This window comes from Zonotrichia leucophrys, chromosome 4 (genome assembly GCF_028769735.1).
Source record: "Zonotrichia leucophrys gambelii isolate GWCS_2022_RI chromosome 4, RI_Zleu_2.0, whole genome shotgun sequence".
Lineage (NCBI taxonomy): Eukaryota > Metazoa > Chordata > Aves > Passeriformes > Passerellidae > Zonotrichia > Zonotrichia leucophrys.
In genome coordinates this window covers 64,730,025-64,745,299 of record NC_088173.1, presented here as the reverse complement: position 1 = coordinate 64,745,299, position 15,275 = coordinate 64,730,025, and the positions used below count along the sequence as shown (strand labels likewise).

Sequence of the window (15,275 nt, the reverse complement as noted above, 5' to 3'; positions counted from 1 at the left end):
CCCAGGCCAAAGCCCCTGTGGAATTTCAGGGGGTGGGATCCAGGGCCAGCCAGTCTCGCAGTGAAGGGCAGGATGCCACCAGCAGTGTCTGCAGCAGGAGGAGGAGGAGGAGGAGGAGGAGGGATGGAGGGCACAGCCCAGCCCTTCACTGGGCACACAGATGTGGCAATTCCTCTTCAGCTCACGAGTGCTGAGGTGGGATGGGCAGGAAATCAACACTGGGCATTCCCAATGCCCTGATCAATCACATCCATGCTCCCCTGGGTCCCTGCAGAGCTGGTGCTGTGCAGCAGCAGTGGGGACTGAGCTCCCATGGACACACGATGTGCTGGGTGATGTCTGTGCTGTGCAGGCAGCTCTGAGCTCACCCTGATCTCCCTCCATGCAGTGCCAGCCATTCTGAGTTTTGTTAGCTAGTTCTAAAGTGGTTCAACGTGATTTTATTTGTTGTAGTTGCTGCTCCTGTTGCTAAGTTAAAACTTTTAATATTAATCTTTTTGAGTAGTGTGAGGTGTCAGTTCTCTGCAGGTGTTAATTCACTCCCGGGCTGCCGGGAGCATCTCCTATCACTGAGCTCTATTATTTCATCTTCTTCTTGCTGTTGTTTGCTTTCTCCAGGGCTGGAGCTTCCCCTCTTCCCTCCCCAGGCCTCCTGGGCTGGGATGCTCCTCTTGCACTCACAAGCCTTTGTTGTAGACCACAGTTTTACTGGTGGTGGCCATGGCGATCTCCGGCTCCAGCTGGGATGTCTCGATCTGCGGAGGCAAAGAGGAGCAGGATCAGAGCCCAGTCATGGATCACTTGGAGAATTGATTCATGGAGAGGGAGGAGATGGGGATAATTCCATGCCAACCATGCTGCTGCTGCTGTTTGGTGTGTGTGTGTCCCCCCGCCCCCCGCCATGAGGATGGGTTTGCAGCACAGGGAACGCTGCACGTTCTGTGCCTGGCAGTGCTCAATGAATTATTGAGTGTCTGAGGCTCCAGCACATCCCACCCAGCCCAGCCTCCCATCCCTTCCTTCCCTGCAGCTCCCGGCACCCAGAGCCCAGAGCTGGACCTGCCAAAGCCCAGGTGGTGCCTGAAGGAAGAGCCTGGCTGGGCTCCACCTTCATGGCCAAACCCTTCCTGCCCCTTTCTCCATCTCCATAAATCTCCATCCCTTTCCTAATTTTTTTCCTTCCACCAGCTCCTCCTGAAGCTTTCCCTTGCTCTGAAATCACTTGGAATCTCTGCATCCCTGGGAGGGATCCATGGCACTCCTGGGCAAGCAAAGACCCCACTCCCAGCCGGGCCAGGACACCTGGGAAAATCTGGAATTTTGGGAATCCTGTACACTGAACCCACGCTGGTGCTGACACAATGCGAGGAACCCACGTTAAAAATCGAAATGCTTTTGAAAATGTTTAACCTAGTTAGACAAATTAGCAAAAATTTGTGCAAAACAATTTAGGTATTTAAAATATTCAATGTTTTTAAAAACTGGAAAAACTGTTCTTAGCTTTCAGCTGCAAAAACCCAACAAAATATAACATCAAAGCAATCTTAACATGAGGTGCAACATAACCCTTCAGCAAAGCTGTTAAACAGCTACTGAAGCATCATGGGAAATAGCACTTCATTTATTCAAATGCACATATGTCAGGTTTTTGCACCATATGTCATTCCAAGCTATTTACAGTAATAATTAAATCTTAATCAACGTTTAACCTCTGTAAAATGTTTGAAGGGATCTAATCACCCTTCAGACTGCACTAATGAAGGAGAAATATATAAACATAAAAAGAAAATGATGCATAGATAGCACACCAGAAAGAACAGTAATTGCAAAATTGTATTTCTTTTAAATATAATCAGCAAATTATGTAAAGTAAAGCCAACGAGTATTTTAAGTGAAGACATCTTGGGTGTCAGAGGTGTGATCAGCTAATTTTGTACTGCTATCCATAACAGATGTAGCATATTTTCTTTTAGTGCCATTATTAGCAACTTCACCATTGCTTTCAGTGCTGCAGCACAAAGTGAAGCATTGTGCCGGGAGAGCACCGGGAAAGGTGCAGCGGATCCGGATCCCACGGATCCCTCCCGAGGGAGGATCAGCCCTGCTCTGCTCTGCCTGCCTCTGACGCAGCTCTCCTCCCATTGTCTGGGCAGCTTTCTGCCAGGGACACACAGAGCAGCTCCAAGGGTTTGGGGCTGGGTGGGCTCAGGAAAATATCCAGGGGGGAAATGGAACTCCAGCCTGTGGGGCCAGGAATGGCTGGAGGGGGTGATGCCACACTGCTGCCAAGGTGGGGATGGGTCACAGGGTGGGTTCTGTCATCTCAGAGGGTCTTCCAACCTCGGTGAAATTTCTGCTTTGAAATTAATCCCACCTGGAATTGGGAGGGTCAGCGCCGACCGCCCATGGGAAATGGGGCAGCTCAAACCCAACCTGCTCCACAGAAACCAAACTGAGATGCCCCCCAATCCCACCCTCTCCAGTGGTTTGGAGAACTGGGAGCCCCAAGGAAGGCACAGCTGCCCTGGTGGAGCCCAGCTCAGTGCTGGGACAGCCCCGGGGTGCTGGGGACAGGGCTGTGCCCAGCTGGAAGCTGAGGCTGTGCAGGGAGAGGGAAGGAAGGAGGGAAGGAAGGAGCAGGGCTGTGCTCACGCTCTCGTGGGACACAATTCAAGAGGCAGCCAGCACAATCCAAGCTGAACAGCAGGAAGAGGATCCTGGTGGGAAGAGCAAAATATCGCAGCCGACTGCTGGGGGAAGGTGTGGGGCGTCTGTGGTGGGAAGTTTTCAGCACAAATTACAGGGAAGCCATCAGGAATAGTTTAGGCAGAGCTGAGCTTGTCTTGGTGGAAGGAAGAGATGAGATAATTGTTTGGAGATCCTTCCAGCTTCCAGCCCCTGGGCCAGGGGGGAAACTGCTCCTTTCCCTATGTGGGGAATGGGTTCTTCATCCATGGCAAGGCTGGACAGAAGGGTCTGAGGTGGGTTCAGAGAGGTGGGAGGGAGGTGGGATGGGTCTGGTGATGGAGCAGAAGGACATGGTAAATGCCTTAGGATTCATACCAAAGGTGGAAGTGCTCTAAATCCACATGGACGAGGCACCTGGGGACATGGTCAGTGCTGGGGGAGTGGTTGGACTGAATGGACTATGAAGGCTTTTCCATTTTAGTGATTCCATGGTTCTCATGCAGGATGGGCACCAGTCAGGGCCCCCTGTGACACCACCAGTCACAGGCACTGCTTTGGAGCTGTGACACCAAGCTCAAGCACCTTGCTGAAGCCTGGGAAGATGTTGGACACACTGGGGGTGACAGGTTGGACTGGAGCCTCCTCTGAAGGTCTCCTCCTGGCTGACTTTAATCAAGAAGGGATTGAAATCTGCTCCAGAGCCTCGGGAGCTCCAAGGGGTGCATCTGCACCAAGGAAAAATGTACAGGAAATTGGGAAAGCTGCTCAGAAATCCATCAGGAGGAACCTGCTCCTCCCACCTGGAAATCAGATGGAGAACAGGGAGATAGTGGTGGGTTACAGGTACCAAGACAACATTAAATCCCAGCCTTGCTGTGCACCAGCCTTTGACTCCCTTGGTGGTGTTTTTTGTTGGAAAGTGTAATTTCACTCATTTTGGGGTTCTGCTGTTCCAGCTGTCTCCAGTCCTGGACCTGCTCAGCCAGCTGGCCAGGGAATTGTGACAGATGTGGAGACCACAGCTCCTGGTCACGACTTTGGCGTCTCAGCTGTCAAGATGACCCCAGTCATGGTCATGGCCATGCTGGGAACCCTCCTGTGAAGGAGCAGCTGCCTTGAGGATGCTCTGAGGAGCAGGCTGGGCCTGCACTGATGGCACCTGTCCCACTGTCCCACACAGGGCACTTTGTCCCTTCAAACCAATGCCCACCATAGCACCGGGGTTGAATTGTCTCCATCCTCCTCTTCCCAGATCAGTCTGTGCCAGAGCAAAGGAGGGATCCCCCTCCTGGCTTTGGGATGTTACCAGGGAAGGGGCTTCAGCAATGAACCCAGCAGAATTCCAGGAGGGACAGAAGCTCCCAGCAGCACTGAGGGACTCAGGGTGGGAAGCACCACCCCCAGACAGTGCTACAAGGGGGTTGTTTGGGGCAAGCCCCAGGATTTGGGGATAATGGTTGCACTGACAGCTTGGTACCCAACATGGGGAGCTCTCCAATGAGGCTGTGGAAGAACAGGAATTTCTTCAGTGCCCTGGAAGCTTTGCCATAGATCCAGGGAGATCCTCACTGAGGACACCACCAGGATGCAGCTCTCAGCTCACCCAGAAACATGGCTGGGATGAACCACAGTCCACCCCAGCCCCTGGGAGCAGTTGAAACCTGAGGATGCTCCTTTCCCTCTAGCAGACAGTCATGAGCATGAGAGGAAAAAGGGGGAAAACCCAAAAAAACTCAATGCCCTGACCCTTATTGAGCATCTGTTCATGGGCCAGCAGTGCTCAGGTATCTCGGGCAGGATGGCAGCAATGCCAGCAGCAGGGTGAAACCCATCCCTCCCTCCCAGGGAACCACAGCCTATCCCAGCCCCTGGGAGCAGTTGAAACCTGAGGATGCTCCTTTCCCCCTGGCAGACAGCCAAACACAAGAGGAAAACAGGGGAAAACCCCAAAATCTCAGTGCCCTGACCCTTATTGAGCACCTGTTCATGGCCCAGCAGTGCTCAGGTAGCGCGGGTGGGATGGCAGCAATGCCAGCACCTGTGCCCCTGCCCCGGTGAAACCCATCCCTCCCAGGGAACCACAGCCCATCCCAGCCCCTGGGAGCAGGTAAATGTTGAGGATGCTCCTTTCCAAGAGAACAAGAGGAAAAAGGGGGAAAACCCCACTAAACTCAGTGCCCTGACCCTTATTAATCACTTGTTCATGGACCAGCATCTCTCAGGTATCTCGGGCAGGATGGCAGCAATGCCAGCACCAGGGTGAAACCCATCCCTCCCTCCCAGGGAACAAAGCTGGGAATTGCCTCCCCGGCTCTCCAGCTCTCTTCCCCCCATCCCTTGCCTTGCAGTGGGAGCCTCTCTCCTCTCATCAGCTCAGACAAGGCTAATTGGGGTGATAAAGAACTGGCTGGGAGTGCTGGCGTGGGCTGGAGGAACAAATGGTGCGGTGGTCACAGCTGGTGCTGCGGAGCCGGCGCGGGAGCGGGCGCGGGGGGCTCGGGGCGCTGCACGGGGGGCTCCCGGGGGGCTCCCTGTGTTTTGCATGGCTGCTGACACGGGTGTAGCGTGCAGGCACGGCCGGTGAGGCAGCAGCAGGCAGGAAGCAGATGCTTTTTGTTTGGGGTTGATACTCATTTCTATCCCAGCTCGGGAAAAGGTGTAGAAAGGAATGTGCTCCGGAGAGTGCGGGGAGAGAGATAGGTCTAGGCTGGCTGCCAGGGATCCTGGAACGATATGGAAGGCAGCTAGGGGAGACAGGAGCAGATGGATTTGGCATACAGCTCATCACTCAGCCAAAAAAAAAAAAAAAAAAAAAAAAGAAAAAAAAGGAGAGGGGGGGAGAAAAGGGAGAAAGCAGCCAATTTTGGGAGGGGGAGGGTCAGGGGACTGGAGGATGCTGCTCCGGGCTGGGGGAAGGGAGGGCCAGCATGGCCACTGCGGCTGCTGCTGCTGCTGCTGCCAGCAGGGAGAGGGGCTGGAGGCTCCTTGGGAGCCTGGGAAGGGTCTCCTGGCCCTTCCAGCAGCTCTGGGCCATCTCCTCCCAGGCCTGTGGTCACCAGGGCACAGCCCAGGGCAGGGCTGGGGGCTCAGAGCTCTCGGGAGGCTCAGCCAGGGGTAGGAAGGGCTGTGGTACCACGGGATCATGGAATGCTTGGGGTGGGAAAGGAGCTTGGAGATCACAAATCCCAACCATGCCCATCACTGCCAGGGCCACTACTGACAGTGTCTCCAAGTGCCACATCCACAGGACTTGAAATCCCCTCAGGGATGGGGACTCCAAACCTCCCTGGGCACTCCCAGTGCCTGACCCCCCTTTCCATGGGGAAATTCCTGCTGGTGTCCACCTTGACCGTCCCCTGAGGCCGTTCCCCCTCTTCTTGTCCCTGTTCCCCTCCTGGCAGGAGCCACAAGGCCTCCCTGGGCCTCCTTTGCTCCAGGCTGAGCCCCTTCCCAGCTCCCTCAGGGATTATCCAGCCCCTTCCCAGCTCTGTTCCCTGCCCTGGTCACGCTCCAGCCCCTTTCTTGTCACCCATTTGCATTCCCAGTCCAATGGGACCTTCCCAGTAATCCAGGAGTGCTGATAAATGATGGGAAACGTCTCTCCAAGTCCTTCCTTGAGCTCTCCCAGCCCCTCTGGATGGATATATTCTATCCCATGGATTTGTGGTGTCCAGCAGCATTTCAGGTCACTGGCCGGTTCCCCTTGGATTATGGGGCTTGGAGCACCTGGCCGAGAGGAAAGTGTCCATGGAAGGTGTCCTTGACCATAGAAAGTGTCCCTGATCATGGAAAGTGTCCCTGGCCATGAAAGGTGTCCATGGAAAGTGTCCCTGTCCATGGAAAGTGTCCTTGCTCATGGAAAGTGTCCCTCTCCATGGAAGGTGTCCCTGACCATGGAAGTTGTCCATGGAAAGTATCCCTGTCCATGGAAGGTGTCCCTGACCATGGAAGGTATCCTTCCTCATGGAAGGTGTCCCTACCCACGGAAAGTGTCCCTGCCCATGGAAGGTGTCCTTGCTCATGGAAGGTGTCCCTGGCCATGGAAAGTGTCCCTGGACACGTAAGGTGTCCATGGCCATGGAAAGTGTCCATGGGAAGTGTCCCTGATCATGGAAGGTGTCCCTGCCCATGGAAGGTGTCCATGAAAGGTGTCCTTGCTCATGAAAGGTGTCCCTGCCCATGGAAAGCGTCCACATCCATGGAAGGTATCCATGGAAGGTGTTCCAGATCATGGAAGGTACTCATGGAAGGTGTCTCTGGCCATGGAAGGTGTCCATGGAAGGTGTCCCTGACCATGGCAGGGGGTGGATGAGATAGGTTTTCGATCCCATCCCACCCAAAGCACTGAAGTGTCCCCCGTGGATGGATCCCTCAGGAATGAGACAAGGACAGCAGTGCTGGCTAAGGAATCCTCCTGGAATTGCCACAGACCTGCAGCCAACTGAGGGGGACCTCAACATGAGAGAATTCGGGAAATACTCCAAAATCCTTTGATTATATCACAGGAAACATTTTTCAGAGCATCTCCAGCCTCTGGCTCCAGAGCCCAGCAGCTGTGGAGCACCAAGGCCTCTCCGTGTCCTGCTCTGAACAGCACCAGCCACCCCCAGGGCTGGCATTTTCCTAAATCCACAATTCCAGCTCTTCATTTGTCCATTTGCTGCCCTGAGGAGATATCCTGACAGAGATTTTCCTCCCATGCAAGTGTCCAAGGATTTATCAGCTCAGCTTTGTTAAAACCAAAGACAAAACTCATGGTTCTCCTCAGCAAGGCAGATTGTTGCCTGAAATGTTGGTGTTAAAGCTCTTTTCTGACAACTTCCCGGTTTCTCTACCCAGTTGAAATCCTGGTATGCCCCAAAACTGGACACACTGGTTGAGAGATGTTCTCATGACTGAAGTACAAATGAATGATTAATGAATTATTGGTATTCGATTTTCTGCCCAAATCACTGAGTTGGGGAAAAACAGTTTTGAGAGAAACCTGAATTTTGTGACATTTTCCTTCAAATTAATAATAAAAATTGAATTTAAGAGGTGACCAATACAGTTCTCTTCATTTTAAGTTTCTCTCAAGTCTTTTTGACCCCTGTCTTTGAAAAAAATATTCAGTTTTCATAATTAAAAAAATGTATTCAGTCAAAATGTTTTTCACAAAACCATGGAAAGTCTCCTGACAGGTCAAGATTAGATCCATGGAATCATGGAATGGTTTGGCTTGGAAGGGACCTTAATTCCTCTCATTTCCACCCTGTCCTACAGCAGCTGAAGGTGGGTGCTGGTGGCCAAAGCCTTCATGGCAAAGAAAAATCTGGAATGAATAAATCTCAGGAGCCAAATATCCCAAATTTACTCCTTTTCATTGCTCCGAAGAAGGGAGGAAAGATGGAAATGCTCTGCCTGTGACAGGAGCCATGGTCAGCACTTTTCCACCAGAGCTGGATCAGGGCTGCTGCCTCACCCTGGGTTGGGGGAATTAAAAAGCACCAGAACTTGAAATGAAAGTTATCTTTAAACAATAAAAATGGAGGAAAGTTGGAATATTTGGCTGTCTGGAATATTTGGTTGTTTTGGCTTTTGAGAGTTATTAAGTTCAGGAGATTTCTTTTGTAGTGGAATATTTGGCTGTTGTGGGTTTTGAAGGTTTTTCCATTTCAGGAGACTTTTTGTTTGCCAGAGATGTTCCTGCCCTCAGCTGAAATGGGAATAACCAATTGCCCTGAAGCAAAGCAGATTTCAGGATTTTTGGGGCAGCTGTGGGACTGCAACTTCCCCCCCTTCACTGGGTTGGGCAGTGCTGGTTTCATCGCTGGATTTGATGATTTTAAAGGTTTTTCCTGCCTAAATGATCCTGTGGCTCTGTGGTTTGGTGGTGATGGATTAATGGTTGGATTTGACGACCTTGAAAGTCTTTTCCAACCTAATTTCATGATTCTACAATCAAGGGTGGGAGTTTTAAAAGCTTTTTAAACTTTTGGGGAATTACCACAGCACAGCTTCTCTGAGGAAAAATACTCAGCAAAGACCTCGACATTTAATCAGGTGGGAAGAAGGGAAATGTGGATTTGGGGAAAGGAAAAGGAAGGGAAATTTGGGAATGTGGATTTGTGGAGACCTGGACATTAAATCAGGTGGGAAGAAGGGAAATGTGGATTTGGGGAAGGGAAATTTGGGAATGTGGATTTGTGGCTGGAGCAGGGAGCTGCCCTGGCCCAGGGTGTCTCTGGAATGAGTGATGACAACAGCCACGATAACAGAGCGCAGGTGGGGTCCCAGCCCACACCTGGGGGAGGTGACCCTGCTCCCTGCGTGTCCCAGCCTGTCCTGGAGCAGCAGCTCCTGAGCTCCAGCCCCGTGGTCATCCCCAGTCCATCCCCCTGGAGCTCTGCTGCTCCCACTGCCCACCTCAGGGACCCTGCTGGGCCTCAGGGGACATCAGGGACACCTGGCACACACAAAGAGCTTCTTCTTGGTCTTGCTGTTTGAAATCTGATGGTTTCTAAGCCTTTCTTTGGGGTTTTGGAGGGGGTTTGGTTAACACTGAGCTCTCAGAGCCTCAGCACTTCCAGTTTTATAAAAACTGGAAAGTCAACCCCCAGCATGGCACCAGCTCCAGGTCACTGCAGAGTTGGGAGTTTGGGGCTTCTGGGAAAGCAAAGGGGTGCCCACAGCACCAGAAACCTCAGCTGCTCAAACAAAACCACCAAAGCCCCCCAAATAAAAGCTTTGAGACCCTAAGATTTCAAATAGCAAGATAAAACTATTTACTGTGTCTGATTTCCAGAGAGGGGAGACACCCAAGGCCTCTGTGGGAGCTGAACCTTCTCCCCTCTGCTCTTCAGGTTTGCTCAGAGTGGGAGGTCCCGAAACCTCAGCTGCTCAAACAAAACCACCAAAGCCCCCAGATAAAGGCTTTGAGATCCTAAGATTTCAAAGAGCAAGGTCAGAAAAACTTCCCTGAGTGTCTTCCAGAGAGAGGAGACACCCAAGGCCTCTGTGGGAGCTGAACCTTCTCCCCTCTGCTCTGCAGGTTTGCTCAGAGTGGGAGGGGATGGGATGGGGTAAACCTGAGATTTCCACAATAAATTCATTTCCACAGCAGCTCCAGAAAGGTTTTAGGCTGGCACCTAAACCACACAGGAGCAACAGTGTGGTGACCTCAGGGCTTGTGGCTTTCCTCAGGACAGGGCTGAAGGAACTTCTTCCTGGCTTCCTGGAAGAGCCATCACATTCCAGGATGCAGTTTTTTGGGGTTTTTTTGGAACATCCAAACCAGTGGATTGGTGGAAAAGTCACCAGACCACTCCAAATAGGGCCTTGAGAGCTCCCAAAATTGCACAGTTTGGTTATGATTCCTGATCCTTGATGGAATGGAAAGCACCTACACAGACACTCAGAGTTTCTCCTTTCTTGGAAGGAAAAAAAATTCCTACTTTTGAATGTGGACATTACTAAAAAATGTCCATTTGGATGAAAATGAGCTCTTAGGTCCATTCCAGCAGGAATTCCTCAAGCAGCTCTGCTAAGGAAGAAGGAATTTGTTGCTCTTTGCTGAAGACATTGACCCCAGAATTCTCCTGCTGTTCAGGAGGAAGAGCACGATGGAAGAGCAGGATTTAGGATTTCCCTTGGTGCTTTAGGGAAGCTGAGTAAATTCCTCAGGATCCCAACCTCCAGCACATTTCCTTCTCTCACAGACCACCAGCCTCACTAGGAACAGGAAATTCAAAAAGCAATTACAGATAATTACATATGTGAGATGTGATTAATAAGGCATCCTCAGCCCTAAGCGGGCAAGTCTGGACAGCTAATCCCCTTCCTTTGCATCCTGCACCTCTTGGGGAGCTCAGAGCTGCTCCAGATGAGCCAAAACAGATCCAAATACACCAAAAAAAGGACAAATCTAACCCTATGTGATGAGAGGGGCAAGGCAGGAGATGGGCAGGGAAGATCTGGGGGTGCACAGATAAAGAGGCCTCTGACCAGGAATGATGATATTAAAGGTATTTCTGATTAAATGATTCCTGTGTCGGGACAGGAGTCAGACCCTTCATTTTCATTTTTCATTCTTCATGGATCATTCCTGATTCCAGCTCATGATTGCTCGGAATCATGGAATACCCTGAGCTGGAATGACGAAGGATCCGGGGCCAGGGGAGTCAGGCTGGGCTGGCAGAGGAGGGGCAGGGATTTGGTTTTCAGGCCCAGAATAAAGCAGCAAAGCCCAGGAGCCAGGGCAGAGCTCAGGAATGGCCATGGCAGGGCAGGAATCCTGGGGAGGAGCCCCTCTGTTTACAGTAGGTGCTGCTGAAAGGTGTCCTGAAGAAAGACAGCAATTAACAGGCCAGCGAAAAAAATGGCTTCTTTCCACAAAGAGCCTTTTAAGTCTGTTTTTCGGGCCACTTTAAGGGTTAATGTTTAGCTGTTTATCCGGACTTGTCGGATGTCAGCTCTTTCTTTTGACTCCTAATGGCTTATAGCCATCAGGAGGTGAAGCCTCCTCAAAAGAGCTGGTGTCAGGAATGTTTTTTTATGCCCACCAGCACCCACACACCTGCACAGCCTGTGCTTGCAGGGGGATAGTTTACATACTTGAACCTGTCTCCCAGGGCCAGGGGTATAAACATGAAACCAGATCCTGTCTGACAGCCCTGGGCGCTGCAGAGGGTCCCTGCTCCCACAGGCACCCCCTGGCCACAAAGCACAGCTCGGGTCAGGCCCTGCTGCCCAGCTCTGCTGCTCCACCTGGCCGTTGTAGGGCTCTGGAAGGTGTTCAGCACCTTTGAGTAGTGAAACAAAGGAGAACTGCCAGGAACAGCCATCAAAAAGCAGCTGGGTCACAAATCAAAGGCTCCGGCACAGGCAGGGGAGGGAGAACAAAAGCACAGCCCCCACAGCCATCAGGGCTCTGCTCACTGCTGACCTTCCCTGGCCCCGAACTGTCACCGAGCCCAATAATCACCCAAACAGGCGGAGCAGGTGGAAATTGAACCACCCTGAAGTGGCCCAGGGGCTCCTAAGCAGTGGTGGTGGTGCCCCTGAAGGCCTTCTCCTTCTCCTCCTCCTTCCCCTTCTCCTTTTCTCCTTCTCCTTTTCTCCTTCTCCTTCTCCTTCCCCTTGGAAATGCCCCTGGAACCCTGGCAGTGCCCTAATCCAGGCTGGACAGGGCTTGGAGCAGCCTGGGACAGTGGGAGGTGTTCCTGCCCATGGCAGGGGGTGGAACAAGATGAGTTTTAAGGTGGGTCCAACCCAAACCATTCCATGATTCCCGGATTTTAGGGAAGCATTGGCTCCCAGAAGTGACTGAGGTCTCCCAGCGCCAGAGTAGGGAAATTCTTTGATTTTGAGATTTTGAGAAAGAAGTGGGGGTGGAAAGCCCCATGAAAATGGAAGATGTCATGGTCCAGAAATGTTCTTTGCTTGGCCAAACTGGCTCCTTCCCTCCTGGTCCAGAGGAGTTTCAGTTGGGACTGAAAAATCCACAAATCCAAAGGGCACTGCAGGGAAGAGCTGCCAAATGAGTTTGGGAAATGAGGATGGCCCTGGGACAAGGCAAGTGCTGCCTCTGTGGCATCAACACCATGGATCTGCAGCTGGAATCCCACCAGGTGGGGCAGGCAGAAGGGAATTACCAGGACACAGCATCTGCTCCATCCCAGAAGGAGAACCTGAGGGAGCATCATCTCATGGAGGGAATGAGGAGTTGCCATGCAGAAAGGAGAACCTGAGGGTTCTCCTCACTGGAATGTCTCAGCAATGGAATGTTTGGGCTGTGGGGTCTCTGCAGAAGCACCAGGCTCTGACCCAAAGCCCTCCCTGGAGCAGGAAGGGAAATGTGGATTTGGGGAAAGAAAAGGAAGGGAAATTTGGGAATGTGGATTTGTGGCCTGGAGGCTGCAGGATCAGCAGCTCAGGACAAAGCACCCCTGCAGCCACTTTGGTTTTGGTATGTCTGCTAGCCATGGCTGTCACTGCTTGGGCCTGACTTCATTCCCTCTCTGACACAATGAAAAGCCAGTTCTTCATTCTCAATCACTGAAGTTCTTTGCTTATTCTGAATTCTGTGTTCTCCTTGCTCTTGTCAAAAAATTTTCCTGCATATTGAGCAAAGAGTAATAAAACACCCCCAACTTTTAATAGTGTTCTGAAGACTCTGCCTATGGAGGAATAGAAAACATACTGTGGTGTTTCTTCTGTGAAGGCAGATGAGGAGCTGCTTTACTTAGAAAGAAAAAGGGAAACTCCTTGCTCCTTGCACTTTACCTTGACTTTTGCTGTATTTGATACTGTAAAGTACAATAGTACAAATAGTACTGTAAAGTACAAGGGCAGGACAGGACTAAGCCTGGCATCCCTTCCCATGCTCTTAGGGAATCCCTTCACCCAGGAATGCTCTGGACTGCCTCAGGGAGGTCTGGAGCACCTCAACCTGCCTCTGTCCTTGCCCTGAATGCACCTGAGCTCCCCAAAAAGTTCTGCTGTCACACTGACCTGGGGTTTATCTCATGGAGGGTGGCCTGACCTTGCAAGCTCTAAGGCAAACCCAGCTCCAGGTCTCCTTCTGAGGGTGGAGATGATGCCCAAGACTCCAGGTGGGAGCAGGAGCTGGGGCAGATCCCTGCAGCCAGGAGCCAGGTGTGGCTCCATCAGAACTGGGGGTGACAGATGTGCCCCTCACCTGAGGAGATCTTTGCCCTCCAATGCTCACCTGAGGCCTGTCCTGGAGCAGGGACACCTGACTCCCCTCAGTGGGGGATTCTGGTGCTCTGGTGTCAAAACTCAGCTGAGATAAATCCCATCAGCCTTGAGAGACCCCAGGAAAAACCATCACAGCACAACTGCTGAACACTGATGGATGGACAGACAGCTCTTCAACTAATTACAGTTGAAAAGTGGAGTGTTTATTACAGCACTGGGCACAAGCTGAACAATTTCTAAAGGCATGTGCACCCTTTGAGAGTCTAAACTTTTTCTCTGTCTCATTTGTTGCATATGCATTAAGTTTTGCAATAGGTTTATGCATATTTATTTCTTATTAGTCTTCGTGCAGAGAGCTCTCTGGTTGTCTGTCCATCTCCTGCACCTTTGGTTTTAGTTTAGTTCTTGTTTCAAGGTTTAAGGAACCTTTCTTATCTTCTTCTAGCTTGGAAGTTCACATTTCTTTCACCTTGTTTGAGGCAGTTTTGTGAGCTACAGGCTTTTGTGAGCACAAGCTTTTCACAAATACAGCAAATTAATGAAACAATTCAAAGCAGCACACTTTACTTAAATCTGAAATAGATTTCTAACTTAATTCCTAACCCATATCTCAGCACCTGCAGTGGGCCAGGCAGGGAATCCACAGGAACCAGAACACCAGAATGGCACAGTCTGCGTCCATCCACCAGGGCAAACTCTTCCCATCCAAAGGGAGCTTTCACCTTTTGGCAGCTTCCCTGGCAGCAGGATCCTCCAGGATCATCTGGAAATCCCAAACTGCCCCAGGGAGGATGGGGACAATCCACCAGCCATGGCCAGTGCTCCAGGCTGTGCTCAGATCCTGGAAGTCCAGATGGAGTTTAGGACTTCCTTGGGCCATTATTTCCTATCAAAGATGGGCTGGGAGCTTCCACTGGAGTTCTGTGCAACCCCTGGGGCCTGCTGTCCCCAAATGTCACCTCCTCTCCTGCCACCTCACCCTGCCAGGGACAGCACCATGCTCTGGGAGGGTCACTCATTTTCCAGCCTCTGACAGGAACAAGTCCATCCTCACTGAGGAACTCCAGAAACTTCATTAAGCACCACCACCCTTCATCTGAAGGCTGGGAAGGAGCTCAACTCATTCCCAAATACCTCAGATTTTCCCTCAAGTCCTACTTGACCCATGCCAGTGTTCAGCCACCCACTGTCCTGTAAATCCTGGAGGTTCTTCTCAAATCAATAATTTCATGGGCATTCAAGAAGCCCCCTGGGATCACCTCTTCATTTGAGGCTGACATGGAGAACAGAGATACTCTTGGCTTTGTCAACAAGGGAAAGGAAAGGAGATAAACCAGAAGATAAGGGAGAAGATAAACCAGAAGATAAGGCAAGGAGATAAACCAGTAGATTAGGCAGAAGATAAACCAGAAGATAAGGCAAGGAGATAAACCAGTAGATTAGGCAGAAGATAAGGGAGAAGATAAACCAGAAGATAAGGCAGGAGATAAACCAGAAGATAAACCAGAAAATAAGGGAGAATATATACCAGGCGATAAACCAGAAGATAAATCAGAGGACAAGACAGAACATAAACCAGAAGATAAGGCAGAAGATAAACCAGAAGATAAGCTGGGTCAGCACTCAGGAGAGGAACCTTAGATGAACCTCATGGTGCTCCCGGAGCAGGAGGAAACCATCTCTGATGCACAGCTTGAATCCTCTGCAGTCTTTGGGAGATGCTTCCCACTGAGCTCCCAGCCTCCTGCCAGCCCTCCAGGACCTCGTGGCACTTCTTTGCTGAGAGGAGCTCCTTCCAAGCCCAGCCTCCATCCCAAGGGCTCACAGACTCCCAGGAAACCGTTCCCCAGCCCCAGAAGCAAAGCAGAACTTCTCACTTCTCAAACATT

At 51.2% G+C, this 15,275-nt stretch overlaps 1 protein-coding gene across 1 annotated transcript in view; it reads right to left on the bottom strand.

Annotated features, from left to right (window-relative positions):
- Positions 1-425: 425 nt before the first annotated feature.
- Positions 426-15,275, bottom strand: part of SFXN5 (sideroflexin 5) — a 103,230-nt gene continuing 88,380 nt past the window's right edge. The window contains exon 14 of the mRNA XM_064711942.1: positions 426-755. Coding sequence (XP_064568012.1) covers positions 678-755 — 78 coding nt within the window. The 3' untranslated portion in view covers positions 426-677. The remainder of the gene's footprint in view (positions 756-15,275) is intronic.